At 53.2% G+C, this 27,276-nt stretch overlaps 2 protein-coding genes across 2 annotated transcripts; both read right to left on the bottom strand.

The window, feature by feature from the left end:
* Positions 1–216: 216 nt before the first annotated feature.
* Positions 217–4,011, bottom strand: PYCR2 (pyrroline-5-carboxylate reductase 2). The gene is made up of 7 exons (XM_037138798.2): positions 3,784–4,011; positions 3,519–3,589; positions 2,395–2,574; positions 2,076–2,297; positions 1,771–1,863; positions 1,440–1,603; positions 217–873 (listed from the first exon to the last, which is right to left on the bottom strand). The coding sequence occupies exons 1-7, from the start codon at positions 3,848–3,850 to the stop codon at positions 708–710; spliced, it is 963 nt and encodes a 320-aa protein (XP_036994693.2). The 5' UTR covers positions 3,851–4,011; the 3' UTR covers positions 217–707.
* A 214-nt stretch (positions 4,012–4,225) lies between these two features.
* Positions 4,226–27,269, bottom strand: LOC119044469 (left-right determination factor 2-like). The gene is made up of 9 exons (XM_053659602.1): positions 27,144–27,269; positions 26,756–26,829; positions 24,191–24,375; positions 15,973–16,085; positions 13,389–13,655; positions 7,188–12,586; positions 6,581–6,827; positions 6,156–6,398; positions 4,226–5,406 (listed from the first exon to the last, which is right to left on the bottom strand). The coding sequence occupies exons 6-9, from the start codon at positions 7,435–7,437 to the stop codon at positions 5,043–5,045; spliced, it is 1,104 nt and encodes a 367-aa protein (XP_053515577.1). The 5' UTR covers positions 7,438–12,586; positions 13,389–13,655; positions 15,973–16,085; positions 24,191–24,375; positions 26,756–26,829; positions 27,144–27,269; the 3' UTR covers positions 4,226–5,042.
* Positions 27,270–27,276: the final 7 nt, after the last annotated feature.

The raw sequence follows: 27,276 nt of genomic DNA on the forward strand, positions 1-27,276 counted from the left end.
CACTTAGCTCTTCTCTGCCACGAGCTCTGGCCCATCCTACAACACAATCCCCTGACCCTGACCCTGACAGCCAGGCTGGAGCAGCTCCATTTCACCATTCAAGGCCTGGCTCCTACTTCCCTCTCATTCCTACTCTGTGCCTACAGAAGCAGGGGCACCTGGTCAGGACCTCCAGTTCTGTAGAATGACTTATGATGAAGCATAAGAAAAGCTGGGTAATAAAAAATAAAACTTTATTAAAGCAGCTAAACTTAGCAAAAGTGACGAACTCTCACTGGTGCATCTGTGAAGCAAAAGTGAAACACAGCCCAGTCGCCTTTCACGCATGTGGACTGTGACCATTCTGAGGCGCTCGCTCTCCATTCAAAGGAAGTGCCCTTGTCATTTTTGTCCTCTCATGCCCTCGATGTGGCATCAGTGGACCCTGCTGTGGGCTCCGGTCGGAGAACCAGCATTGAAGGCCCTCCCCTGACCCTCACGCCTGAAGTGGGGCTGACGGGGGAGGGGGCAGGGTTCCCTCTGGCCTCTAGCATCAACCGCCTATTCCAAGTGTCTTCTAACCTGAGACAGCAGGGACAACTAGGGCTTCGTGGCCTGAACAGATTGAAGGAGGTTTTATAACCAGGGTCTGACGACCACCTGAGCCTGCCCTCGCCCTGCGCAGCCACCGCAGGTGAGGGCTCTGGTCCCAGAGGGCAGCGGCTGCCTTAGTCCTTCTTGCCTCCCAAGGCGGAGTTTCTGGTGAGGAGCTTCCCTGAGTTGCAGTGGGTCAGCGTGGACACGGCGGGGGACTCCAGCTTCACTCTGTCCAGGAGGGTCTTCTTGAGGGCAGCTGGGGAGACCTTTTCTTGGTCAGCCATGGACTGCAGCTCTCTGGAGACAAAAGCCCCAATGGGGTTTACAGGGGAAGGCACTAAACCTTGTAGCAGAACTTCTCAAGTCTTCCCCGCCCACATAACCCCCAGCCCTTGTTGACCGGATACCACCCAAAGTTAGAAGGCCAACCAACACCCCCCACCTCCCCGGAAGTGCTCTTCAACTAAGCATGGGTCAGTACACAGACGCAGAGCGCTAGCTGGTACCTGTGATCACACTGTGGGGGAGGGGAGAGGGAGTGTGGAAGGCCACAGGCTTTAAAGTCATAGACCTGAAGTTGAATCCCGCCTCCATCCCTTATTAGCTGTTCGACCTTGAGAAAACTGAGTCTCAACATCCTCACCTATGAACCAAAGCTAATTATCCCAACCATCAGAACTGTGGCGAGAATAAAGTGAGGTAAAGCCTGCAAGCCATTAGCCAGTACATTCTGATTATAAACACAGCAGACTCCAACACTGCTCATGAGACCAAAGGAAAGACGGCTAGTTCCGCCAGACAGGCCCCAGCCCAGAGCGGGGCCCACTGGGAAGCGGGGCCCTGCGTGGAGGAGAGAGACCCACCGTGTGCGGATGCAGGAGGCCTCGACGGCATTGATGAGCAGGGAGCGGAAGCCCCCGCTCTCTAGGAAGTGCAGGGCATGGATGGTGGCCCCCCCAGGGGAGCAGACGTTGTCCTTGAGCTGGCCTGGATGCTGCTCGGAGTCCAGCAGCATCTTGGCAGCCCCCTAGAGCAGAAGGGGAATAGGAGCAAAACATAGTGCAGGTGCACCCTGGGAAAGGCTCCCCCAGTCCTCCTTCCAGCTTCCCAAGCAAGCCCTGCCCCCAGCTCATTGACCCAAAAGACCCCCCAGTCCATACCCTGGTCCAGAACATGCAGAGGGAAGATACTGACCAGCAAGGCCTGGGCCCCCAGCCGGACTGCCAGGCGCCGAGGCAGGCCCATCTTCACCCCGCCATCAGCCAGCGCATCCAGGGCCATGAACGCCTGCAGAGACACTCACTGAGTCTGGGGGCAGCAGACACTCGAGGGCGCCCCGAGGGTCTGCTTTTCCTGACGACGAGCCAGTGCCAAGCAGCCGCTTCCTCCACCAGCCAGCTGCACCCAAGAGGTGGGCAGCACCCGCAGCCCACCTGCCTGCCATCCCATCTTGCTCCCCTGGGTCCCCGGATGGCTGAGTAAGTATATGAGGGCCTCACATAGGCAGGCCCGCTGCCGCTGAGCCCGGTGACGGCGTCGATCAGGTCCTCCTCCACCTCGGCGCAGAAGCCCACGCTGGCCATGAGCTGCTCCAGCAGCTGCCCGTCCTCCACCAGGGCGTGGGTGCCTGTGGCGTACACCGTGGCCCCCTCCCGCACCACCACGGGAGTGTTGGTCATGCAGCGGATCACCTTGGGGGCCGGCTGGAATGCCAGCAGCTTCTGGAGCAAGGAGGAGGGCAGGTGAGTGGCCAGGGTGCGGATCCCACTAGCACCCACCCCTTCCCTCACGCTGGGGTGCCAGAGCTGAGACAGGCACCTTCTCCACAGAGCTGATGGTGACACCAGCTGCACAGGACACCACGATGTGCCTGGCCTGGACGTCAGGCCCGATCTCGTCCAGGATGAAGGGGATGATGTGTGGCTTCACGGCCAGGAACAGGACGTCGCTGTGCCTCACCACCTCCTTGTTGCTCCGGGTCAGGCTCACCCCCAACTTCTGCGGAAGAGAACCACCCAGCTCACAGCCTCACCCGGTGCAGACCCTCCCACGGAGCAGCTGGACCCCTGCCAAGCCTACTCCGCTCCCTGCAGCCTGAAATTCCCTGCCTTGTGCCCCTACCCTGCTGGCACAGGTTTTCCAGTGTTGCTACTGGGCAAGTGAGCACCAGGGACAAGCTTCTCCGTGGCAACCAGGAAATGGCTGTCCCACACCCCCACCAATCCTCTAGTCCCCAAGGCACCCCTCTGCCAGGTAAGAAGTCTCCTTGGCTGGAGAGTGACAAAGGGAAAAGGGAAATGCTAGCACCCAACGGTCAGAGGCAGAGCTGGGTTGGGCCTGTCCCAACCACAGACACGTGTTCTTCAGACTGTGTGGTCTCCACGTGGTCCAGGGACCGCTGAAGCACACCAGTCCCCATGAGGCTCCAAGCTGAGAAGCAGGGCCCTGCAGGGCTGGGAACATCAGCTGTCCTAGGCACAGACACTGCCTGGCATCTGCCTCATGAGACATGCCCTCCCACGCAGCCCAGGTTTAGGTGAAGACTTGGGATATTCGATATTCTCTTTTGGAGAGAGGAACAGCTAACCTGCACACTCACTCATGCCTCAGAGTAACTCAGCAAAGAGGATACTGTGGCCTCCATTTTATAAATGAGGAGACTGAGGTAGTATGTGTGGAAAGCGCCCGACACATAGTAGGTACCCAGTAAACACTCCTTTGTCTTCGTGAACTGTCTGTGTGTCCTTAAGGTACTGAGCCTCAATTACTCTAACCAGCCAGAGCCTGGATTTGAACCCCAGCTGGTTGGTCAGGGAAGGTGGGGGATTCTAATGCTCAGGACAGTGAGGAGGGTCAGCTGGCTGATGACCAGCTCAGGGGTCCATGCCTTCCTCCTGGGCCCCCGACCCACCCTCTTCCCCACACCCCTCTGTCCCACCTACCCTGAGCGTGCACACCGTGGGCAGGTCCATTTCCGGGGAGCTGGCTATGATCTTGTGAGCCGACAGGACGCCTACAGCAGACAGGGCTTTTCAACTGGGGATCACGGCCCACCCCATCCCCACACTTTCCCTGGGAAAGCAGAATCAAAGCCCGCCGTGCTCACCGTGCCGACCTCCCTCTCCCCCTCGTTCCCTTACACTGACATAAGGCTATTGCTGCTTAACAGGCCGCCCGCGCATCGGTCTCCCGCCACCACGCGCTCACCTGCGGCCGTGAAGCCCCGCGCCAGGGCACTGGCCAGCTGGCCCGCGCCAATGAAGCCCACGCTCATCGTCCTGGGCTCGGCGTCTACCCGGCAGCCTCAGGAACCCGCTCGCCGCAGTCCGGGAGGTACAGCAGAAGGCGGAGCGAGAGAAGACCCTGCCGCCAGTGAGAGCGCCGCGGAAGCTGGATCCCCGCTGCTTCCTGCAGCTTCCGACTCGGATCCGCCCACCCCTCCGCACACGCTCACGGACCTTGCGGCGGGGCCCACGTGGCCCCGCCCCGCCAAGACAGCCAATCCACGGCCGGGAGCTCGGTGAGGGCCAATCCGAGGCCGGGCAGGGGATGTGCGCCCGCCTCCTATGTCAAGGATGCTTAAATACAAGGATTATTAAATACTAGAAATTTAAATACGGAGACACAAGAGTGAGACCACTTTTATTTCAGCAGATTATCTACACTCAATTGGGGTGTTTTTGCTAAATAATAATAAAAAACTAAATACATGGTAGCTAAATACGGGTATTAACTGGTGATCCGTTCTCTAAAGCAGGGGGAGAAGTAACTAAATAGGCACAGGAAGTGTTTGGCCTCAGGGCTGAGAGGGTGAGGTTAGGCCTGTCGGATGCCAGGACGTCTTAGAGCTGAGACCCAGCTTCCCTTTTTCACAAGGACTGCTAGGGTGGCTCAAAGGCTTCTATGTTTGCATGAGGTCACAGCTTGTCACCCTGGTAGATTCAGGAACCAGCTGTCCTGATTCCCTGGCCGCTGGCCCTGGCCTGAATCCATGCCTCTTCCCTCAGCACCCTCTCAGGGTTTGAACTGAGTCAACGAGTGGGAGATGGGGCTTCATTTCTGGACACCCTCCCTATTGAGAGGAAACGAGGGATTTTAGGGTTTTGTTTTAATTCATTATGTAGTAGAGTAAAGGAGTTTGATCTCCCCAGCCCTTATGATGGGGTATGTTGTCCCAGACTCAGCTGAGAATTTGCCAGAGAACAGAAGCTCCCAGCAGACAATCTATCCATGTTCAGCTGCACTAGCTAACAAGTACACCAGGATTTCAATTCAGCAACCGAGGGGCATTAGTCACTCATGTAAGTGCTTAGGGTGATGGACAGAAGGACAAGAAACACTTGGAAAGGTAAAATATGGACCCTAGTCGGGGTAGGGAAAACTTGCTAAGTGGAAAACTACAACCTAACTTAGACCTGCTTTGGTGCACGTGTTTAGTCAGAGGCTTCAGTGGCCCTGCCCAGCACCTATGGCTCCAGCTTCCTTGGCACGGGCGCCCCGTCCGAGGCGCAGCTGCACTTCTGCACCCTCATGTTGGGCAGGCTGACCACCCGCAGCTGGCGCCTGCCTCCTTCCTTGACACTGACAATCATGGGCAGCGAGGTCGTCTCTGAGGCAATGCACTGTCTTGGCCCCAGAAGTGGCCACTTGGAGGTCAGGGCCTCTGGGGGCTGCTGGCAGGTGCCCACACACTCGTAGGCCAGGAAGCCTGGGGGCTCCAGGACCCAGTTCTCAGCCCACTTCATGCCCTGCAGGTCAATGTACATCTCCTGGCGGCAGCAGCGGGTGCCCTCACTCACTGGCACCTTGGGGTCACAGTTGCCCTGAGCTCTGTGGGGGGCGAGGAGAGATGGAGTCAGAGGTCAGCTGGGGGAGCTGGGGTCAGGGGACGCAGGGAGGACCTTGGGGGGGTGCCATCTGGGAGGAAGATGTATGACCATCTCTCATGACATTAAAAAAGCTGGATATGTGTGATAAATGGTGAATGAATAAACATCCAAAACATGAACCAACTGCTGTTTACTAAAGGTTCCCTCATATGCCAGCCACTGGAGCATGCACTTCACATATGTTATCTCAGATGGCACCTGCATTTATCCTGCCATGAACCTTGCTGAGGGTCCAGCATTATCCCTATTACACGTGAGGACACTGAGACCCAGAGCCGTGAAGTGACATGCCAGAGGCCCTGCAGCCAGTAGAAGGCAGGAACCCGGGCCGTATGATTCCAAAGTCCTGTTACATGTTCCCTAAAGAAAGAATTCACGGATCCTGGATGAAAGCTGTTCGACTTAGTAACAGCTCACGCTAATATTTTTCAAAGAATTAATTAAGAGAAAGGGTAAAACTAAAATAGATGATTAGAACAATGTATGTGTTGATGACAACACAGAAACCCATTGAAAATATCCGAAGGTGTTTTTCAATAAAATGATTGAATAAAGTGAATTTCCACTATTAAAAACTGACGCGCAGTGGGGAACGGGTGGCATCCTGAGCTGTCTGCACCCACCCGCCCAGCTAGTCCTGGGGGTCGAGGGCCTGGACCACGTAGTCCACTCCTGCCCGCTGGCACCTACCCGAACTCCCCGAGGTCCAGGGTGTGCAGCTCCAGCTGCGGCTCGCCCTGCCGGGGGCCCGATGGCCCCTGGGAGGCAAAGCGCACCAGCCTGTGGGCGCTGGAGGCCGGCTGGCCCGGGTGCTCCCTCTGCACTGACACCTGAAGCAGCAGGGGCTCCCGGGGCCGGCTCAGCTGCTGCCAGAAGTTCACGGCTTCAGTCACGTCGAAGGCTTTCCAGCCGCTCTCGCGGATGGACACCGGTCTGCGGAGACACCAGGCGGAGACAGAGGCTTGGGCTGAGGGCTGGAGACTGGGGGAATCTCTGCAGCCCATTCCCATCCCCCTCCCAGTCCCCTCAGGAGGATGCGCCAGCCCCTTCCCACCCCTCCCCCGCCTCCATGGCCCACTGTCTCCCCACACGCATCCTAGCCAGGGCTTCTCCACCTGGAGTCGATGAGGAACGTGCGGTTGGAGCCATCATCCCGGACCTGCAGCCACTGGACGGTGACCCGGGCTCGGTCGCCGTGCGGAGAGAGCAGCTCATGCCTGCGGAGCGCGGCCTCGGGGACCGGCTCCTGGAAGAGGCGCAGCACCGCCTGCACCAGCTCGCTGTTGGGGGGCAGCCGCTGCTCCATGCTGAACACCAGCAGGCGTGTGGAGGCCTCGGACACCAGGAACCTGCCGGCCACCTCTGGGGACAACGGCAGGGTCAGCGGGGCCTCTCTGGGCACCAGGGGACCTCTGAGGGTAATAGAACTACCGAGGTGCTGGCCAAGTGGAGAGAGAACCAAGCCTGGTTACCTAGACAGCCCCCTGGGGCCTGTGTATAGCCTTTTATAACAATCCCCAGGAGCAGGAAGGGCAGCCCTTCAGCCCTGAGCTAACAGGTCAGCTGGGATGCTGAACATCAGAATCCTCACCCTGGGCACCTGGGTGTGTCTGTGGACACCCAGGGGGCAAGTCCCAGCCCCAGAAGCCTTCCCAAATAGGCACATCCAGTTTTAGTCCCCACCCCCCAAGGCCCAGAGTGCAGCAGGGAGGGAAGCCTCACCTCTGAAGTTGTGGCTGAACCTCTTCCCTCTGGAGGGGGCCCCATGGCTGCGCCTCAGCAGGGCCACGTACTGGGCCCTCACGTGGGCAGGGGTGACCGGCTCCTCTGCGTCACTCTCGTCCAGGACGGGCACCTCGCTGAGGTGCAGCTGCTGCAGCAGGCTGCTCAGGATGTGCTCCTCGGTCACGGCCGCCCCGGGGCCAGTCAGGGGCAGCGCCCAGAGCGCCCAGCAGAGCCACAGGGACCTCATGGTGCCACCCAGGAGGAGGAGCAGAGCAGCGTGTCCCCCGAGGAGGGTCTGGGAGGGTCCCAGGTGGGTGTGCTGAGAGCCAGGCCGGGCCAGCTTTATAGCAGCCCTGGGCTGGGCCTGGGTGGTGAGGGGGGGAAGGTCACACCCTCTTCTCCTGGGAGCTCCGCAGCCAGACAGGTCCCTGAGCCCTGCGGAGGGGCTGTCTGGGAAGGGCACGAAGCCTGCCTGGATGCTACATGGCGGGGGCCTCTGGCCGCTGCTGTCTGGCAGCTCCGTAATAATCCTAGTGCCTATTGAATTTCCCTGGCTCTACCCCAGTCCCAGTCTAAGAAAAACCAAGACCGTTCTGTGGAAGAGTCCCACTAGCCAGAGCCAGCTGTGGAAGTCCCTTTCCTGGGGGCCAGCCTGGGTTTGCTGGCGGGGAAGGAAGCAGGGAAAGCGGGCTGTATTCCTGTGGTCCCGGGCCAGGCCTTGCTCAGGGCATTCCACAGAAGCCCCTTGAGTCATCTCTCTCGGGTCCCAGCAAGCCCCCCTCCTCTCCACAGTCCCTCAGGGGGCCTGGTCCTCCCTTGTGATAGAAGGAAGCTTGTTGCTGCCTGGACAGAAATCTGGCAGCTGGGCTCTTTGGAAGTGCCCAGGGAAGGGATACCTGCAGCATCTTGGCAGAGTGAAAGTAGGGCACACTCCTGGGGAGTGTGCTCTGCAGGGAGCCTGGCCGCTGGCCCCCGTCATCAGCACTTGGTCCAAGCCCATGCCATGCCCGGATGGGGCTTCAGGGACAGGGACCCGGAAGGCAGAGGCCAGAGCTGCCCAGAGTCCTATCCTGTCCAAAGCCACAGGTTCTGGGCACAGTGGGGTGGGTGGGAGCCCCCTGGGCCTCCTCAAACACACATTTTAGTCAGGCTGGCCATCTGACCTGCTAGCAAGTTCCGTCGCCACTCAGTGCTTCAGTTCACTCGTCTGCAGGAGGGACGACAGTAATGGGCTCTGCCACAGGGCTGGCAGGAAGATTAAACGCAGTAGCAGTGCCCGGGGCATGGGAAGCCCATGCAAAGGTTCCCTGCCATCTGCACAGTTGCTTTTCCTGACACGGTGACAACCGGCAGAGCTCACTGGGTGCCAGGCGCCGCTCTACGCTCTGGACGTGGACTCGCAACAGCCCTAGGAGGCAGGTGTCAACGTCCACCTGGTGCAAAGGCACAACAGCACGTGGTGAAGGGACCCACCTGCACCCACCCAGCAAGTGGAGGGCTGAGGAGGTCATGTGTCCCTAGTGCTCCTCCTGGCCCAGGAGATTCAAGGATGTGCAGGAGGAAGTCCTTCCCAAAACCCGTGTCCTGCCTGTCACATGGGAGGTGAGCAATGATGGTGAAGGCAGACAAGGACTGTGGGTGAAGGTGAAGGGACCCAGTGGGCAGGGAGCACCCCCCCCTTCCCAATAGGGGTGCTGTGTCACTGGCAGGTCTCTTGTGCCACCCCTGCCACCGTGCTCCTGACATATCCCAGGCTGAGGGAGAGAGAACCTTCTGGTGCACACAGGTGGGATTTCTCCTGGATGAGAGCCTGAGGACATCGTGCGTAAATTGCCACCATATGCATAGGTGGGTGTACTTTGAGGGGCTTCAGTAACAAGGTGGGAGGCTTAGAATTTGTGGAAGGGGAGGAATGATAGCAACACTGGTAATATTCCTAACGGCTAACTGTGCTTATGGGCTGTGCACTGATCTGTGTTTTACATACTTCAACTCTTTATCCTCACAAGTTGCCATTATTGTTCCCATCTCACAGATGAAGAAACTGAGACACAAAACTTCACCCGGGTGCCCAAGGTTCTACAGCCAGCAACTGCCAGAGCTAGAGTTGCTTGAAGGGAAGGACACGGGGATTCTGCCAAATATGAACACAGCACCAGGTAAGAGGAAATACCGAGACTTTGACAGCTGAACCCCAGAGGGGAATCTCAGGGGGTGGCGGGACCGGCTCCCCTCTCCTTTCCTCTCCCTCTTCCATTTCCACAGAATCGGTGTCATTCACAAGGAGGGTTCAAATCCCATCTTGGGGCTCCTATCTCAGAGTTTGAACGTTCGGAAACTATAAGTTGCCACCTCCGTGTTGGGCCCAAACAGGCCCTCCCGCTCTCTCTGTGACAAGTGTAGCTGTCTTCAAAAGAATCATGTTGCTTTTTTTTTTTTTTTGCAAGTGATGATTAGCAAGGACAGGGCTTGATGCAAACATTTGGGCCTCAAGTCAGGCCAAAAGGTGCAGAAGTGCCCCATTTACAGGCGGCCTGGGACCTGTGGCCCTTAGTCCCTTGAAGCTGTCTTCTGGGCCGGTGTCCCATAAATATGCAAAGTCGGCCAGCCTGGGCGCTGGGGAAGAGGAAGCCCTGTAGCTTATCACCGGCCAGGGTGGTGCCAGGAATATGACGCCCAGGCATGCCAGGGGCCCTCTGACAGTCCGCAAACACCTAGACCCCCGGAGTTCACTGGGACAGGCTTCAGCAGGGACAAGGGTGAGAGGGGCCCGGCCCCTGGGGCTGCTGCTCCCTGACCGTTACAGGCTCCTCCCACCAAGGAGCTGCCTCCCTGTGGGCCGAGGACCATGGGAGTCCCCAGCACTCAGGAGCCCCCTCTGCACAGGACATAACTGACCAGTTAACCAAAACTTCATTTTCCAGCCCACAAAGTCAAGTGGAAGGTCCCTCTTCTGCTGGATTCCCTGCCACCCTCACCCCCAGACACCTCCTGGGTGCTCCTGAGCTGGCCCCCTAGCACGGAGACCCCTAGAGCTGAGTGCTCAGTGGGGACTGGAGCAGCCCAGTCACCCTCAGTGTTGCTGACTGGTCCCGCCGACCTGGGTGGGTTTCAGGAGCTTCAAGGGGCCTGGGCAAGCGGTCCCACCACTGGGAAATGGAGAACCCTTCTCTACCTCAGGGACCTCCCCTAAGGGGTGTCCATCCAGCAAGGTGCCATACCTGCTCCTATTACTCTGGAGAATCAGAGGGAGATGATTCTACAGCAAGTCCCTGAATAGGTCTTTTTGGTTCCCAGGCATTTTGCTGTAACGCTAATGAGGAAAAGAAAAAAAAATCACTCCCTGGCACGGCCACGTTCCACGTGGAGTTGGCACAATCTCCCCACGTCTGCATGGGGTCCCTGACGCATCCCAAAGTCGTGCACAGGAGGCGAGCCAGCGTGTCTGCACTGTCCCAGTCTGAGTGACGTGGGGTGAGTGTGAGGGCCCCTGTGATGGGGGGACCCCTACCTGGTATCCTGAACTTTGAGAAGAAGCTCAGGCCCCCCGTGACCCTGAATTGGAATCAGCGGGTTGGAAAACAATGATCTTACTGGCGTTTACTCATTTTCTTAAATCTACTGTATAGCTCACATTTCTCTCAATGTTTACTATTGGAAGTGTTTTGGCTCTCTTATTAAAAGTTTGGTGATGTTTTTGTGACCAGAAATACGCCCTAGGAATTTAACATTTCTATCAATTAGCCTTTTGTAGCATTGGTTTCGTTACACGTCATTTCTCTTGAGGTCGCAGTTTGAGGACTTTCTGTACAAATGGTTCTGATTCTTTATAGAATCGGAGCTGAAATGGACTCTCCAGACCATTGTCCTGCCCCCAGTTTTTAGAGCTAAGAAACCGAGGCCCTGAGAGGTGACGCTGTGCCCGGGCTCACACAGGTGACGCCTGCATAGCTGTGTCTTCCGATTCCCAGCCCCGAGTTCCTCTGCCCCTCCAGCTGTTCCCAGTGCACAGTGTTACCCAACCCCCTGAAGCTGGTGGGGGGCGGCCATCAGCTCTGGATGGGTGGGGGACCCGGTCACCCCAGGGTTGGGGCAGGACCGGCCGGGAGGCCTGAGCAGCAGGCAGACAGAGGATCAGCTTCCAGACTCCCGAGGCTTCCTGGACACAGGCTCCTGGTCCTGAATGTGGATTCCAGGAGGCCTGAAGTTTTGCTCAGGGGAAATAAAATAATTGGGCAATTAGCTAGTGGCCAAGAGAAGACCAGAGTGTGGATTGGGAGGCTTTTCACGGACCTGTGGTCAGGAGGAGGGCAGCTGCCCTTTGTCATGCAGAGGAAGGGCCTCCCCTCTGTGTGGGTCTGGGCCTGGAGTCTGGTGGGTCAGCTGTGGGGTCAGGGGGGCCCTGAAAACAGCCACTTCTGGCGTGGGGGAGGGAGGACTGTGTATAAAGCCATTGTCTAGCTCAGCCCCCTCCCTCCCAAGGCTTTCTAAGGCAGATGAAGCCCCTGCTGTTCACAAACCTATGGTGTGAGGGATTTTCAAATTTTCTGAAGACGTTTTCTCAGAGACCCTATGTTGCGGGTGCTCCGTGCTTCCGGTGCAAATGCTGGAGGAGAATGCAAACTCGGGCCGGCAGAGGCAAGGCCTGCTTGAGTGTGGTTGGTGGGGGAACAATACGGGTGTAATAATTTATAGTTTTAACTCGAACATTTCGCCTAAAATGTCCCACAGTGTGCTCGAGTGGGATATTGTTATGTTACAGAATTACAGGCTCGTGATTTTGTAATAAAAAAGGGGCGTTATTTGTGCCAGACCCCCAGTGCTTCGCTCCCCCACGCACACCTGGGACGGAGGACACTTAACAACTGGTCTCCTCCAACCGCGCTCACCTCGGCCTTGAGGTCGTCCAGCCTTCCAGCCGGCTCTGTCCTCTCTGGGCAGGATGCCATGGTTCCTGCAGTGGTGCCCCTTGACCCGGGTCACTCCACACAGTTGGGCCATCACGGAACCACAGGGCCAGCTGCCCCTGAGCTCTGGGGTAGGACCCCCATTCCTCACCTCCCCTCAGCCCGACAGCTTTTCCACGAGCCCTGCCCTGGCAACCCCCACCTTCCACCAGGCCTGGATTTGTCCCCGGAGGTGGCGATTTCTGCCTGGGACCACTGAGGAATCCTGGCCCCCAGCCCAGGCCGCCTGAGTGGGGTTTGAGTGGGGACTGGGGGAGAATCTGGATATTGATGCTTCTCACTTTAGGCTTCGAAAGGGGCTCCGGGGTTGGGGGGGGCGGGCGGAGGACTGCACAGCAGGCCCATGAAGACAAAACAAGCCGTCACACCTTGAAGGTTGTACTTCCGTCACCCAAGCCGGGCCAGAAGATTCCTCAGCTTCCTGACTGACTGTGGAGAGAAGAAAGAAAACAATCAAAAGGAAAAGGAAAAGAAATTTTTCATGAGCTCCTTTCCCTGAAAATTTGAGAGTAAGAACAGGCGAACAGAGCCCTGGCTAGTGTAGCTCAGTGGATTGATTGAGCATGGGCCTGCAAACCAAAGATCGCACGGTTCAATTCCCAGTTAGGGCACATGCCTGGGTTGTGGGCCAGTTCCCAGCAGGGGATGCATGAGAAGCAACCATACATTGATATTTCTCTCCATCTCTCCTTCCCTTCCCCTTTATTTTATTTATTTAAAATAAAATTTTTAATAAATATTTATTTATTTAAAATAAATAAAAATTTTAAAAACCAAACATTTAAAAAAAAGAAGAAGAGGCAAACAGAAAGGCTCTTTCTCTCTCCAAACACTCTGACCGTATTCATATTACATGCAAATTAAGTTCACTCTCTAACCGTCTAAAGTGAACAAAATTTTCCTTTAAATTTCTATTTCTTCTCTACCACCCTCTCCTGCAAAAACCCATTTTTGCCTTTCTTGAGAGCATCGACACTTCAGAATGTTTTCGCTTTCAAGCACCATGACACAGAAGGCAGGAGACCAAGGTGCTGATTCTGAATCAGGCCTCTCTGCCTGGTGGCCCCTCACCTGACTTCCCAGGTGGCGACAGGGGGCCAGGGCTCTGGTCGGAGCCTCTGCTCAGGCCCAGCCTGGCCCTCCCACCCCGCACCCTGCTTCGTGCGGGGCCATCTGGCCTCTCACAGAGCAGCCCCTATTCTCCGAGGCCTAAAAGCCCTTCAACTCTCACCTTTGCAGTGTTCTCATCTGGTCAGTCTCAGAAACACCTTCCTTCCTTCGTGAACATTCTCCCCTCATGTTCTGACTGCCCCATCGGTCCCTGCCCAGCCCATCGCTGTGAGCTCTGGGTGCCCGAGGTCCCCGGTGAGAACAGCTGGATGACACTCCTTGTGGCCTTCTGCATACACAGGCTTGTATGCAGTCGTCAAGCTGGGCACCAGCTCAGCGAGGGATGGACGCCCTCCTGTTTGAGTCTGCAGTCATGCCTGGCATGGAGCTTAGACAACATTTGGAGAGAGGGACAGAGAGAAAGAAATGGATATTGAGCCTCTTTTTGCTAAACATTTTGAAATTTGAATTAAAGAGACATGAGATCACAGTCCACGTTAAGGCCAGTACTCATTCAGGAAGCTAGTGGCAAACGCATACAATGTCAAGACTGAAAACCGCATACACTTGGCAGAGGGACAGACAGTGGCAAGTGTCCCCTACACTCCATCCTCTGGTCCGCTTTCCCAGAGCAATGCCGTGTCTCGCACGCACTTCAGGACGGTCCGAACCTACACGAGACCAGCCACCTGATAACATCGGTATACACAGCGATTTTCAACCTTTTTCATCTCGTGGCACACATCAACTAATTACAAAATGTCCGTGGCACACTAAAAACCCATTTGACCCCGATCCTGACAAACACAAAAGGTGTCAAAAGGTGGTTTTCATTCATTCACACCGAAGAGCTATTGGTGGGCTGGCTGCTGTCGTTTGTTTATCTGACAATCTAAGGGAAAAGAGGTCAGTGCCCCCAACTCGATAGGTAGCGTGTGGTTTTAAAATTCTTGCAGCACAAGGGTTGAAAATCGCTGGTCTGCGACCACAGGTTCTTCTGCTTTCACTTTGCCACAGGGAGACACAGCCAGGAGCGCTCAGAAGCAGAGCTGGGCGCCCGTGCTCCCGGCCTCACACGACTTGTTCTAGACAGAAAATTCTTAAAGGCCCAGGTCCCATCGGGTTTTCGAGGCTGTAGGTACAGAGTGCAGGGCCCTGGGATTAACACTGAGGTCACTACTCCCTTCTCCAACTTGCAGCAGGCTAAAAGTCAGCCGGGAAGAAGGGATTTGCACATCCTGAAAGGTAATTGGAAAGGCGGGCTGAGTAAACAAAATACATAATAATGAGCCTGGAGTCATTTGAAAATCAGTAGGATTAGCCCTCTCCTGCTGGGAGGGATCCTTTTCGAAGAAGAAACTTAGCATTTTATCAAACGCTCAGCGCCCAGCTATCTCGGAGAGGAAACGAGCTTTTGCCGTCCACTCTTGGTGTTTTGCCGCCTCTCCACGGGTGCCTGAGGGAACGTGACACTCCAGCCACCAAGCAGCCGCCACACCTCCTGCAGACACGTTCTGCTTCCTCTGCGGTGCAGCTCTAAGCCGTCCCTTGAGCATTTGGCTGGCCTCTTGGTCTCTAGGCTCTCGGAGAGGCTCCCGGTGGGAGCTGATGAGTTTCCCAAAGAGCCTCTGCGTGCGTGCGTGCGTGCGTGCGTGTGTGTGTGTGTTCAAAGACATGTCTGACCTTATTCACCAGTGTCACCCCCATGAATTTCTTAAAAAAGATATTTCCATCGTACAAAATCAAATAGCAAAGAGGGGGGACAGTCACCTACAAAGGAGTTCCCATCAGACTGTCAGCAGATTTCTCAAAAGAGACCTTACAGGCAAGAAGGGGCTGGAAAGAGGTATTCCAAGTCATGAAATCCAAAGACCTACAACCAAGATTGCTCTATCCAGCAAAGCTTTCATTTAGAATGGAAGGACAGATAAAGTGCTTCTCAGATAAGACCAAATTCAAGGAGTTCATCATCACCAAGCCCTTATTATATGAAATGTTAAAGGGACTTATCTAAGAAAAAGAAGTTTAAAAAAACATGAACAGTGAAAGGACAACAAACTCACAGTTATTAACAACCACACCTAAAACGAAAGCAAACTAAGAGGACAGCTAGACCAGGAGCAGAACCATAGAAATGAAGATCACATGGAGGGTTAGCAACAGGGGAGTGGGAGGAGGAGAAAGGGGGAGAAGGTACAGAAAATAAGTAGCATAGACAGTAGATAGAAAATAGATGGGGGGGCAAGAATAGCATGGGAAATATAGAATCTAAAGAACTTGAGACACATGGACATAACCTAAAGGGGGAGTAATGGTGGGGACGGGGGTGGGTAGGGTGGAGGGGAATGAAGGGGGGGAATAGAACAACTGTAATGGCATAATCAATAAAAAAATAAAATTAAAAAAAAAAAAAAGAAAAGCAACAGTCCCCCACGCCGCCCCTTTCCGCTCTCCAGCCCGCACCGCTGACGCCTTCCCTCCCAACAGGGACAGACTGGGTCTGTTCAGCCTCTTTCCTTCCATCCTCCTCTCACTTTCTTAATAACCACGTGGGTCCTTTTAGTTCTTTTTGTCCCTTGGGCCAATGGAAACGGTATACCAAAACCTTTATTTCTTGCTCTTCAAGCTCGAGACGGTGTTCATTGAGGAAATTAGTGACCAACACACACACAACAAAAAACTTCAGAACTGCGAGGGTCGCCTACCTTCTCCCTCCCGGTCTCCTGGCCTCTGCCAGCTGCACCCTGCCCTTTGCGTTGTCAGAACTGGTAACCGGAACATTCTGCTTCGTCCTTTGTTCATGTGTTGATTGTAAATGCTGAAAAAGCAATAAGCGACATTTATGTTATCATGATTATATAAATGCTATTTATTGTAGAGCCAAAAAGGGTGCTGAGATGACTTTTTTTTTAAAACTCTGGGTCCAAAATAAACCCAAAGAAAAGTGTTTCTGGAATCAAACACAAATGGGTTCACTTTTCTTATATAGTCTATCAATTAGTCCTAATACCTCATTTTTAAAAAAAGATTTTATTTTACTTATTTTTAGAGAGAGGGGAAAGGAGGGAGATAAACATCAATGTGTGGTTGCCTCTCGTGTGCCCCCTACTGGGGACCTGGCCAGCAACCCAGGCATGTGCCCTGACTGGGAATCCAACCAACAACCCTTTGGTTCACAGGCCGACACTCAATCCACTGAGCCACACCAGCCAGGGCCTAATACCTCATTTTAGTTTGCTTCTTATTTAGATCATAATTTTCTTGTTCAGCCTTTCATTTTTCTTGGAGCCGCTGCTGACTTCTTGTTGACAAAAAGATAATGTGTCTTTATCGTATCTTCAAAATTATTCAGCCTTTTGTTCATCTATTTCAGAGGATGCAGTTTTTAGTTTTTCTAGCAGTATCTTCCCTTCGTCCAGAGACCGCTGTTCTCTGGCTGAAACTTAGATACGGCTCTTCTCGGGGCCAGCTGCACCACTGTCACTGGTGTCTCCCCTCACTGCTTATTTTGGGTCAGATCCACTGTGTTCTACCTCTCTTCTTTTCTCCTTCATTTTGCTGGAATACGTCTGCAAGTAACTCTCTCAGAGAGGAAGCTTAAATGTCTACAAATGTCTTTATTCCTTCCTTTGACTTGATTGGCATGGGTGTAGAATTCTAGCTTCAAAAGGGACTGTCTCTCAGAATGCTTACAGCATTGCTCCGCTGACTTCCAGTGTGCAGGGCAGGCAGGGTTGCTAATGAAAAGGGAGATGCCATTCTAATTTTCTCTTATTATTATTGTTTGTTTTCTCTTAAAGCTTTTGGATCTTCAACGCTGCAATGCAAATTTTCGAGCATTCTTCTTTGGGAACTGTGTATGGGTATTTATTGGTATTCTACTAGTATACTGTTATATCACATATATATGTGAATATGTATTTATATAAGGAAATATGACATAGATATCTATTTCTCTAAGATAGATACCGAGAACTGGGTAGAATGTGCATGTTTTACAGTTTTATCAGAATCTGCCAAATTGCTCTTCAAGAACTCCCTACTAATTTACACACCCTACTGTATCTGGGAAAACTAGTGTCCTCACATCCTCACCCTCTCTTCATTAAGCTCCTACACTTTGCTAATTGAACATGGGGCAGGAGGGGGAGGGAATCGTACCGCCTTTCTTTCACCTTCCTCTGGCTAACGGTGAGATTGAACGGCTTTTCCAACGTTTCTGAGCCATGTAGATTTCCTCCTCCAGTTTTTCTGTTCTGTCCTTTGTCGTTTGCTCATTGCTTTGCAGCAACTATTTCTGCATCCTGGACACGGATCCTCTCTGGACCAAATGCATGGCAATCGTACTCTCCCAGACCACGGCTGCGATGCTCCCTTTTTCATGGCTCCGCTTCAAGCTTATAGTGCTTTGTACTTTCTTTCTTTTTTTTTTATTTTTTTATTATTTTAGGAAAGGGCCACAGCCTGAGAATCAACCGCGACAGCCCCAGCGCAGATTTATTCATCTTTTCTTCGCTGCATTTATTTCAGAGTGCCTTCTTTACTCCTAGACCTATGTGAGCCCTTTTCATATGAAGTTCTTTAATATATTCGCACCCTTCATATATATGTATGTATACATGCATTTGACACGTACTCTCTTTATATACATACATGTGTGTGTGTATATCGCACACCCTGACTTTACATTGTAAAATATTCATGACTTTTTAGCCTAGCCCTTATGTCACTGTTTTTTAAATAAATTTTGTATTTTAGAACAGTTTTATATTTACAGGTAAGTTACAAAGACAGCACAGAGAGCTTCCACAGATCCCACACAATCGTCTGTATTATTAACATCTTACATTAGCATGGTACTTTCGTCATGATCACTGAGCCCATGTTAATGTATTATTACTAAGTTAAGTGTGTACTTAGATCACCTAAGTTCCCACCTAATGTCCACTGTTTGGTCCAGGACACCACTCAGGACACCGCATTACATTTCACCGTCTTGGTCCCCCTTGGCTGTGGCTGTCGGCTTTGGGTTTTATAAATCACGAGGAACCTGGGAGCAGATGCGATGGCTGGTAACTCCGGGAAGCTGTTTCGGCTGGAAGAGCTGAAGCCCTGGGCGTCATCGGCACACAGGCAGTGCCATTCCCGGGGCCAGTGACAGAGAAGGAAGAGGACACTCGTGCAGCCCAGTGGAGAGGTCTGCCAAATCGCTCCAGAGAGAGAGAGGAGTTGCCGAGTAACAAGTAGTCTCCAGACTCAGCAGTGAAAACACCAAGTCCGCTTGCACTTCCTGCCTCACGGCTTCTGAGGGTCCGGCATCCAGGAGCAGCTCGGCTGGCCGCTCCTGACTCAGGGTCTCTGGTGAGGCGCAGCCAACAGAAGGCGTGGACTCGCGGGACCCACGCCCAGGCTGGATGCTCGAGCAGCTGTGGGCTGGAGGCCTCAGCCCTTTGCCAAGTGGAACTTCCAGAGGGTTCGAGAAGCAGCTAGAGAGCCTCAATGTCTTTTTTTATTGATTGATTTTTTTTCAAAAAGAGAAAAAGTGGGGGAGAGAAACATTGATTTGTTGCTTCATGTATTTATGCATTCGTTGGTTGATTCTCCTATGTGCCCTGACTAGGAATTGAACCCACAACCTTGGCGTTTCAGGGTGACACTACCCAGTCAGGGCCTAGCCTCCACTTTCCCTCAAGGGAGGAAGTCAGGGCTCAAACTCAAAATCTGAGAATTGTCTGACAGAAGTAACATGTGACATCAACCAAAGCAAACGTTTCAGAGACTAACTGACTTCATTTTAAAATTGGATTCTTTGCTCGTCATTGACTTCCTGGCATTAATTTTCATTTTTAAAAATACTCAATGTGGGGCCCTGGCTGGTGTAGCTCAGCGGATGGAGCGCAGGTCTGCGAACCAGAGGATTGGGGTTCGATTCCCAGTCAGGGCACATGCCTGGGTTGCAAGCCGGTTTCCTGCAGGCCAGTCCCAGCACGGGATGCACTAGAAGCAACCATACATTGATGTTTCGCTCCCTCTCTCCTTCCCCTCTAAAGATAAATAAATAAAATATTTAAAAAAATACTCGATGTGGGTAGTGCTTGATTACTAAGTTTCTGGAAGCTTCCTTATTAAAGTGGCCTCACTGACCCCAGCCAAGTCCAGCCCGAGAGGGAGCACAGGGCCCCATGGGAACCAGGAAAGAGAACAAGGAAGGAGGCGTCCAAAAGGACGCAGCAGAGGTGGGACCTTGCTTCTCGGACGCCCTGTTCCCTCCGCCACTTTGTCACATCACCGTGGATGCTTCTTAACTGCTGAAAGGTGGGAGGAAGGTGCAGCGCGACGGGAGTCCAGCCTCAGTCCAGTGTGGGGCCATCCCGGGCAGACCCCCAGCCATCCTTGCCCCTCAGCCTCCCGTCTGTCACATACTTTCAGTGTCTACCCCCAAAACCGTGGGGGCCTTGGGAAGGGAAACTGAGACCAAAGAACACAAGCTGTTTTCGTCCACAGTCAGGCAGCCTGATCATCGGAGACCCCACGGGGTTTGAACCCAGGCCCAGGCAGAGCTGTGGAGACACAGGCAGGGAGCCGCTCCCAGGGCGCTCACTTCGGTACGCACCAGGCGGTACACTTGGCCCAGTCCAGCTACCACTGTGCTAATGGGGATTCTCATCAGCAGCCCCCCTGAGGGGAGCCAATTGTAGATTTTCCTTTCTCTGGGGCGTGGGAGCTTCCACGCCAACTGGACAGAAGCAGCCCTTCCACTGTGGGGCGGGAGGAGGCCCTGCACGGTGACTCAGGGGTGTCCATCCTCCGGTCCTGGCTGCGCCACAGCCTTGACTGGGAAGCAAGGCCAACCTGGCTGCCCTGAAGGACACCGGCCAGACGGCCTGTAGGCCTCAGTTAATGCGACCAGGCCGGGCAGCAGTGTCAACGAACCAAAGCTCAGGGCCCCTACGGAAATGTAACGGGGCCTAAAAGAAATGAGGTGAGTCAGGGAGAGGCTGAAACCCAAGTCAGGGGTGCGGGCTGCTGCCCATGGCAGGGACCCCTGTCTCCCCAGGTGGCCCCCCGCCCCCGCTCCCAGGCAGTGCCATGTGCTGGCCAAGCCCGTGGGGTGCAGGCCGCGTGTGCCTTCTCAACTGGATGCAAGTCACATAATTCATTTGTAAAAATGTCCCATTGTACATTGTGATATAGTCCCTATTCCATACGTACGTTAGAGTCAATAAGAGGTTTATTCCAAGAGCTGTGAGTGAAAAGGCAAGACGGGGGTAGGAGGAGATATTTGCAACACACAGAAAATATGCTCCTGTATCACTCAGATTGTTCCCTGCGCTCAAAATTAGTAAGAGCTTCTCTTTTTAGTGTCTCTTCATCTTTCTCAAACTATGTATATTTATGTGTTTCTACAAATACATGTAACTTGGAAATAAATGATCTTCTTGTATTTACCAAATACATTTCTCCCATCCCAAACTTTTAAATGCAGATGAGTGGAATTCTCCTGTTTCTCTGGACAACCTTTCCAAATAATTTATTTATGTCACCCTTAGCTTCTTTTTTCCTGTGGTTAACAGATTGGGTATATTTCTTTCTAAAGCTCTTTACTGTCCCCCAATATTCTTAGAGCCTCTATCTGCCTACACCGCACAGAACTGCTGGGCAGTGTGGGGAGACAGATGCCATCGGCACCACCCTGCGTGGAGGGGAAAGCGTCATTCAGTCCAGCAGAACGGTCGGGAGGCTGTGGGCGGCAGAAAGGAAGGGAGAAAACCAGATTCCCGACCATCTAGTTCAGGCCCTTCCGAGGCCACGCGCCACCTTCTAAATGAGCACTGTTATAAATGAGCGTTTAGGGCAAGTGAGCAAGTGACAAGCCCGGCCACACCCCCCAGACAGCCTGACAGCAACCACTCCTGAGCCCCTCCCAGCAGTGACCCAGACACGGCAGGGCCTGTGTCTCGTGAAGAAGCCCGTTTCCGAGAGGAGACAGACGATAAACAAGCCGTCAAGAGGCCAGATGATGGGAGGGAAGGAAGGAAGTAAACTGGGAGGATGACAGACAGCGTGAGCCGGGAGACCCCAGGGCGGAGGCGACAGTCTAGGGTGAGAACAGACCAGCCTGAAAGGCAGTGGAGAAAGTGGTGCCTGGCAGAGGGAGCCTCGCGTGGGGGGCTGAGAAAGGGCTTGGCGTGTCCTGGATCAGGAAGTGGTTGGTGTGGGTGTCACGCAGAGGGTGAGGGGCAGAGGCCGGAGGAGGGGGTCCTGGGCCACGGAAGGGCTCTGGCTCAGGGAGCCCTGGAAAGCCACCAAGGGGTGTCAGGCAGAAGAAAGACATGACCTGATTTGCATCGGAGAAGGCAAGAAGGCGATCCTAGCAGGGAAACAATAGGGGGGCCCACACACACGATGGAGTATTATTCGGCCTTCAGATGGACAAGTCTTAAAGACACAGTGCTGAAGTTAAAGAAGCTGGTCTCAAGAGGACAAGCGTTGTGTGGTTTCACTCACGAGAAGCCCCTAGAGTGGTCAAATTTACAGACACGGGAAGTGGAGTTGTGGGTGCTGGGGACTGGGGGAGGGAGGGGGGAGTTAGTGTTCAATAGGGACAGAGCTTCAATCTGGGGAAGCGAGAAAGAGCTGGAGGTGGACGGTGGTCACAGGTGAATGTAACGCCACCACACGGTACAGGTAAAAACGGTTCCAGGAGTACACTTTATATTATTTTGCCACAATAAACAGTGTTTCCAAGACAACCGTGCCTGCTGCATGGGGGGTGGACAGGGGGCTGGGGCTCAGAGGGGAAGCAGGAGATGGTCAAAGGCCACAATACTCCATGGCCTGTCCGAGGGGCTGTGGCCGTGGGCGTGGGGAGGAGTGGGCAGATCTGCCAGCCTGGTCGCTAGGACTGGGCGATGGCGTGGGCTGGGAGGAAGAGGAGGAAGAAGAGGTCACCGTGTTTGTGACCTAATAACAAATGATAATCACAGGATACAAAATGGCGTACCGAGAAAGCATTCCAACAAAAGGTGTGCCAGCATGGTACGGAGCATCTTGGAATTTTCAGAACTGCCTTGCATACTTTTGTATTAAAAATGATATCCATCACTTTTTCCACAAGATTTGAACACCCACACATAAGGCCACTTCGAGTCTCCAAGCCCAAGTGGCAGCAGGCTGCAGGACGCCCAGCATCGGGCCCCATCTCAGGGAGACTCAGAGCCCTCCAGCAGAAAACAATAATGAATGATTAGAAAAGAGTTGTTAGTTGAGAAGCATTCGTTTTATGGGCTATTCAGCCAGCCTATAAATGATTTATTTGTGTCCGGTAGGTTGAAAGCCAGAGTGAAATGTGAGAATGCAGAATCATTAAAGACAGAACCTGGTCAAATTCAGACCTAACCATCTGTCTGCCACTTACTGTGTGTGTGGAGGTGAGGAGGGACCGGCGAGGGGACGTCACTCAGCTCTTAGGGACCCAGTGACCTCGTCCCACCCTCGAAGCAGTTGCCCAACCTGCTTGGCTTGTTCCTTCCTTAGTGCCTAGCGCCCTCTACTGGCAGCATGCAGAGTCTTTCTCCCTCCCAGAAATTGGTAGCGTTTTTTGATGGTTGGCAGGTGAACAGCAAAGGAATCCCCTTCTATAAAATTGCCATTCGAGCCTGCACTTCAATTGCTCTCAGATCTTTTTTTAAAGCAAGATTTATTTATTTTTTTAAGATTACTTCCACCTAGCGTGTGTGACACTTTGACAGAGGGAAGGGAGAAAGAAAAAGCACAGGAGAGAAACATCAATGTGAGGTTGCCTCTAACGCATCCCCCACTGGGGACCTGATGTGGTCTGCAACCCAGGCAACCGCCCTGACTGGGAACTGAACCAGCGACCTGTTGGTTTGCAGGCAAGTGCTCAATCCACTGAGCTATACCACCCAGGGCTCAGATTTTATTTTGGTAAAATATTCAGTGCTAATCATTTTCCTCAACAACCATGTACAAGCAAAGGTTTCCAGTAGGTCTCCGCATCCCAAGGGACATGCCATGTGACCCGCTGATGAATGGTGAATAAACCTGGAATTCTCTTTGTTTTATAAAATACATCATATCAGTACAGTAGTCCATTTCTCCATTAAATATGTGTTGAGTACCTTTTTAGTACCAGGCACTGAGAAAGGAGACAAAAATCTATGTGCAGCTGTAGATTCTCCTACAGGTGGGGAGAAGCACATTCCATAAGCAAATAAAATAAACAGTATGAAAATTGGTAGTATGAAAAAAGATAGCCTTGCCCTGCCTGGTGTGGCTCAGTGGATTGAGCTCCAGCCTGCGAACCAAAATGTTGCCGGTTCAATTCTCAGGGCACATAACTGAGTTGCAGGCCAGGTCTCCAGTAGGGTGTGCACGAGAGGCAACCACATACTGGTGTTTCTCTCCCTTTCTCTCCCCTGGTTAGCTCCGCCCCCGAGCCAGCCCCTCGTGAGGGTGCGTGCATGCGTGCGTGCGTCCCCACAGGGAAGTCACTTTCACCCAGCACGTGCGCCACTCAACTGCACTGGAGGGTTTCGCCCTGACTGCCCGACAAGCATGCTGACAGCCCCAAGGAGCCTCGGCCCGATCCCGCCTCAACTCAGCTCCGCCCCTGCTGGTCTGGGTCATGATGATGCGCCATTTGCTGTGCTCGCTGCCTGGCCTGAGATGTGTTCGAGAACTACAAGTCCGAAACAGTAGCCAAAAGTCACGTGGGGCTCTTGAGCGCTCCCGTGTGGCTTGCCTGAATTGAGAAATGCTGTAAGTGTAAAATACACACCAGATTTCACAGACTTCGGGCCAAAAAATGCCCCCAAACTATAAATTACCTTTACTGATTTTCTTACCATGTTTTGGATATGCTGGGCTAAATAAAATGTACTGTGAACATTAATTTCTCACCTGTTCCTTGGAACTTTTCAATGTGACAATGAGAAAATGTCTGATGACATTTGCGGCTCACACTGCACTTCTGTTGGTCGATGTCGGTCCTCCCTGATGCTCCGACAGCTCCCATCTATCAAGAAACGATGAGCTGACTGCAGAGCACTGTGCCAGGTGGGTACCTCTTGTTAACTGACTCAATCCTAACAGAACCAAAAAGTAGACGTGATCCCACCTGGTGGCAGGAATAGGGAACTGCTGCTCAGGAAGGTGATGGGACCTGACCGAGAAAACACGGTTAGAACGGTTAGAACGTGGGAGCCCTGACCAGTGCAGCTCAGGTGGCTGGGCATCGACCCGCAAAGTGAAAGGCCGCCAGTTCGATTCCCCGTCAGAGCACGAGTGGGTTGCGAGTTCCGTCCCCAGTGGGGGCACATATGAGAGGCAACTGACTGGTGTTTCTTTCCCTCTCTTTCTCCTTCCCTTGCCCTCTCGCTAAAAAAATAAATAAATAAAATCTAAAAACAAAAAAGTGGAGAACACCAGGATTAGGGCCCAGGACGGCGCCTGCACAGCCCCTGCCCTCAAACCCACCGCACTGCACGGCCTGCTTTCCAGGGAAACGGAAGTCATGTCGTGCCACCGCCAACGTTTGGATTCAACCCACCAGTGTCCTGTGACTCCAGGCCACACCCGGGGGCCCTCAAATTCCTGGGGTGACCCTGAACCGGTGACCCGGACATGGTGTGGAGTAGGCTCGTTTCATCCGGCACCGTTAGTCCCTGTTCTCCAGTGGGGACCAGATGAAAAAAAGGTGACATTAAGCAGGACATTAAGCAGGACAGCATTTAAAAATTCACATCAGCTCTCCACTGGCAGGGCTCAGAGTCCGGCGTCCCCCCAGAACAGGTCGGCGGTGGGCAGCGGCTCACGGGGAGGGCCTGTGCGACAACACACTACCACCTGGCCCCCACAGCAGCCTCTCCCGTGTTCTAGTCCAGACGCACAAGTAGTTCCATGAAGTCTGATGGGCAGTAGCTCCCTAACCTTGATCAGAGCCCACCCAGAACTGTTAATGCTGGGGGTTCAGTTCCTGGACCTTCTGGGGGGCACTTTCCACCTCAAGAGCCCCCTGACAGGCTGTGGTTCAAGGCGGAAATCCAAGTACATCTATTTAACTCTCTCTTGCCAACGTCCATTGAAATGACCAAAGTAACGTAACAAGGAAGCTCCGTATTAGCACCGAAAACTGGGGACGGAGCAAGGCTGCCACCTCCGCAGAGTCAGTAAACGAAACGGACCCACAGCAGAAGCCCATTAACACCCCTGCGCGCAGCCCAGCGAGGGCCGGACCAGCCGCAGCCGCACGTGAAGCTGGCGAGACGGCCAGTCTGTGTCCAGTGCGAGCCTCCTCACTTCCAGCCTTTCATGTTACAAGAAGCCGCTGCAGAATGACAGTCTTTCTACTTTGCCAGTCCAAGTCCACTTGCCTGTGGGGAGCTGGGCGAGGGCCGCTCACTCTTCTGAGTGCCGCAGGGCACGGCTGGGGCTGGCGTGCGGAAGGCGCTAATGGTGCCAGTTAGGAAAGGGGCGCCGATGTGGCCAGCAGCTCACTGCCACAAGAGAGGCGCCTTGAGCACGAATCTCCCGCTAGTGAAAAAAAAACCTCTGATCTCACAAGGTAAAACTTCCTCCATCTAAACGTTCCCCTTCCCCTTCGAGCGTGCTTTTTAAGATTTGTACAGATAGCCGCATCACGTGAAGAAAACTGTTCTCAAACGCCCAAACTAGAACAGTAATCCTAGGCAACAGGGAAGCATCCTGGGGCAGCCGTGAACATACACCCTCAGACCCCCCACTGTGGGGACCACAGCTGACTGACGGTCCCACCGGTGGCCCCTCTGGGTCCACTCAGTTCACGCCCAGGCCATCCTTTCTAGCCAATGAGCACAGTGGAGGTCCTAAGGCAGGCGCATCCCCATGAGATGCTGGACCCAATGGATGACGGGTTTGGGGACCCTCCATCCCTCTTGCTGAAACTTCCTTGTAACTCCACTGCAGCCCGAGACTTCCTGCACAGTCCTCTCTTCCCTCTCCTTCCGTGGGTGTCAATCCTGCTTTTCCAGGCTCTGTCCTCTGCAATGACTCTCAAAAGACCCTTGTACATCTAATCCCGTCCTAGAAGGTCTAAACTCACCACATGCGGACACACTTAAAAAAGAAATAATTGTAAAGAAGTCAATTTGAAGAATTCGAGGAAATGTGTCCCTACGAAAGAGAAACTGAAGGTACACAAGGTCCTTAAGGCACATACACACCAAGTTTCAAGGGGACACACCCACAAAACAGAAGAGGAGGGACGAATCTGAGAGAAAGACTTTTTAAGGGAAAACCCAACTGCTGTATTGACAAATCAAGGACAGTGGCAAAGAGCAGATTCAACACAAAGAAGAGGAGATTCCAGGAAAATAGAGAACAAAAGCCATCACCAGTGAAGTAGCCCTAGCCAGGTGGCTCAGTTGGTTGGAGCGTCATTCTGTGGACCAAAAGGTTGTGGGTTCAGTTCCCAGTCAGGGCACGTACCTGGGTTGCGGGTTCGATCCCTGGTCGGTATGCATGTTTCTCACATTGATGTTTCTCTTTCCCTTCCTCTCTCTCTGAAATCAATTTAAAAAATATAAAAATGTGTGTGTGTGTGTATCCATCTTCAGGTGAAGATTAAAATAAATACACTTCTTTTTTGAAACAGCCTTTTTCTGTGGACATCTAAGATCAAACAGTCCATACCGCTCTGACGGATTAAGCCGAATTTGAGCCTGTGTATTTATTTTCCTCTCTCTTACAAATTCCCACCTGCTGGAGCCTACAGCTGGCAAATTGCGGCATCGCAGAAAATGTTTTTCTTTCTCTAAGACTTTTAAGCCCTGTGATCTCTTTGAATAGCCATGCAATTTCTGAAATGACTACTTACTGCCCCGCTTTGCCCAAGACCTTCCTCTGACTGGCTGTTTGCGGTAACCACGCCTGTACGTGAACAGAGACTCCCCGAGATCACTGTGCAGGGAACCGATCTCTCCCTCCCGAAGTTACCACTGCAGGCTCTA

Source organism: Artibeus jamaicensis, unplaced genomic scaffold (assembly GCF_021234435.1).
Source record: "Artibeus jamaicensis isolate MK-2021 breed Jamaican fruit bat unplaced genomic scaffold, CSHL_Jam_final scaffold_754, whole genome shotgun sequence".
Taxonomy (NCBI): domain Eukaryota; kingdom Metazoa; phylum Chordata; class Mammalia; order Chiroptera; family Phyllostomidae; genus Artibeus; species Artibeus jamaicensis.

Excerpts from the sequence above, each read along its gene's own strand:
- PYCR2 (XM_037138798.2), bottom strand. The coding sequence starts at position 3,850 with ATGAGCGTGGGCTTCATTGGCGCGGGCCAGCTGGCCAGTGCCCTGGCG. Across the intron at positions 3,590-3,783 it reads GCGGGGCTTCACGGCCGCAG|GCGTCCTGTCGGCTCACAAG; the intron begins GTGAGCGCGTGG and ends TGTCTGCTGTAG. Across the intron at positions 2,575-3,518 it reads CCACGGTGTGCACGCTCAGG|AAGTTGGGGGTGAGCCTGAC; the intron begins GTAGGTGGGACA and ends TCTCTTCCGCAG.
- LOC119044469 (XM_053659602.1), bottom strand. The coding sequence starts at position 7,437 with ATGAGGTCCCTGTGGCTCTGCTGGGCGCTCTGGGCGCTGCCCCTGACT. Across the intron at positions 6,399-6,580 it reads ACGTTCCTCATCGACTCCAG|ACCGGTGTCCATCCGCGAGA; the intron begins GTGGAGAAGCCC and ends GTGTCTCCGCAG. Across the intron at positions 5,407-6,155 it reads CTGGACCTCGGGGAGTTCGG|AGCTCAGGGCAACTGTGACC; the intron begins GTAGGTGCCAGC and ends CGCCCCCCACAG.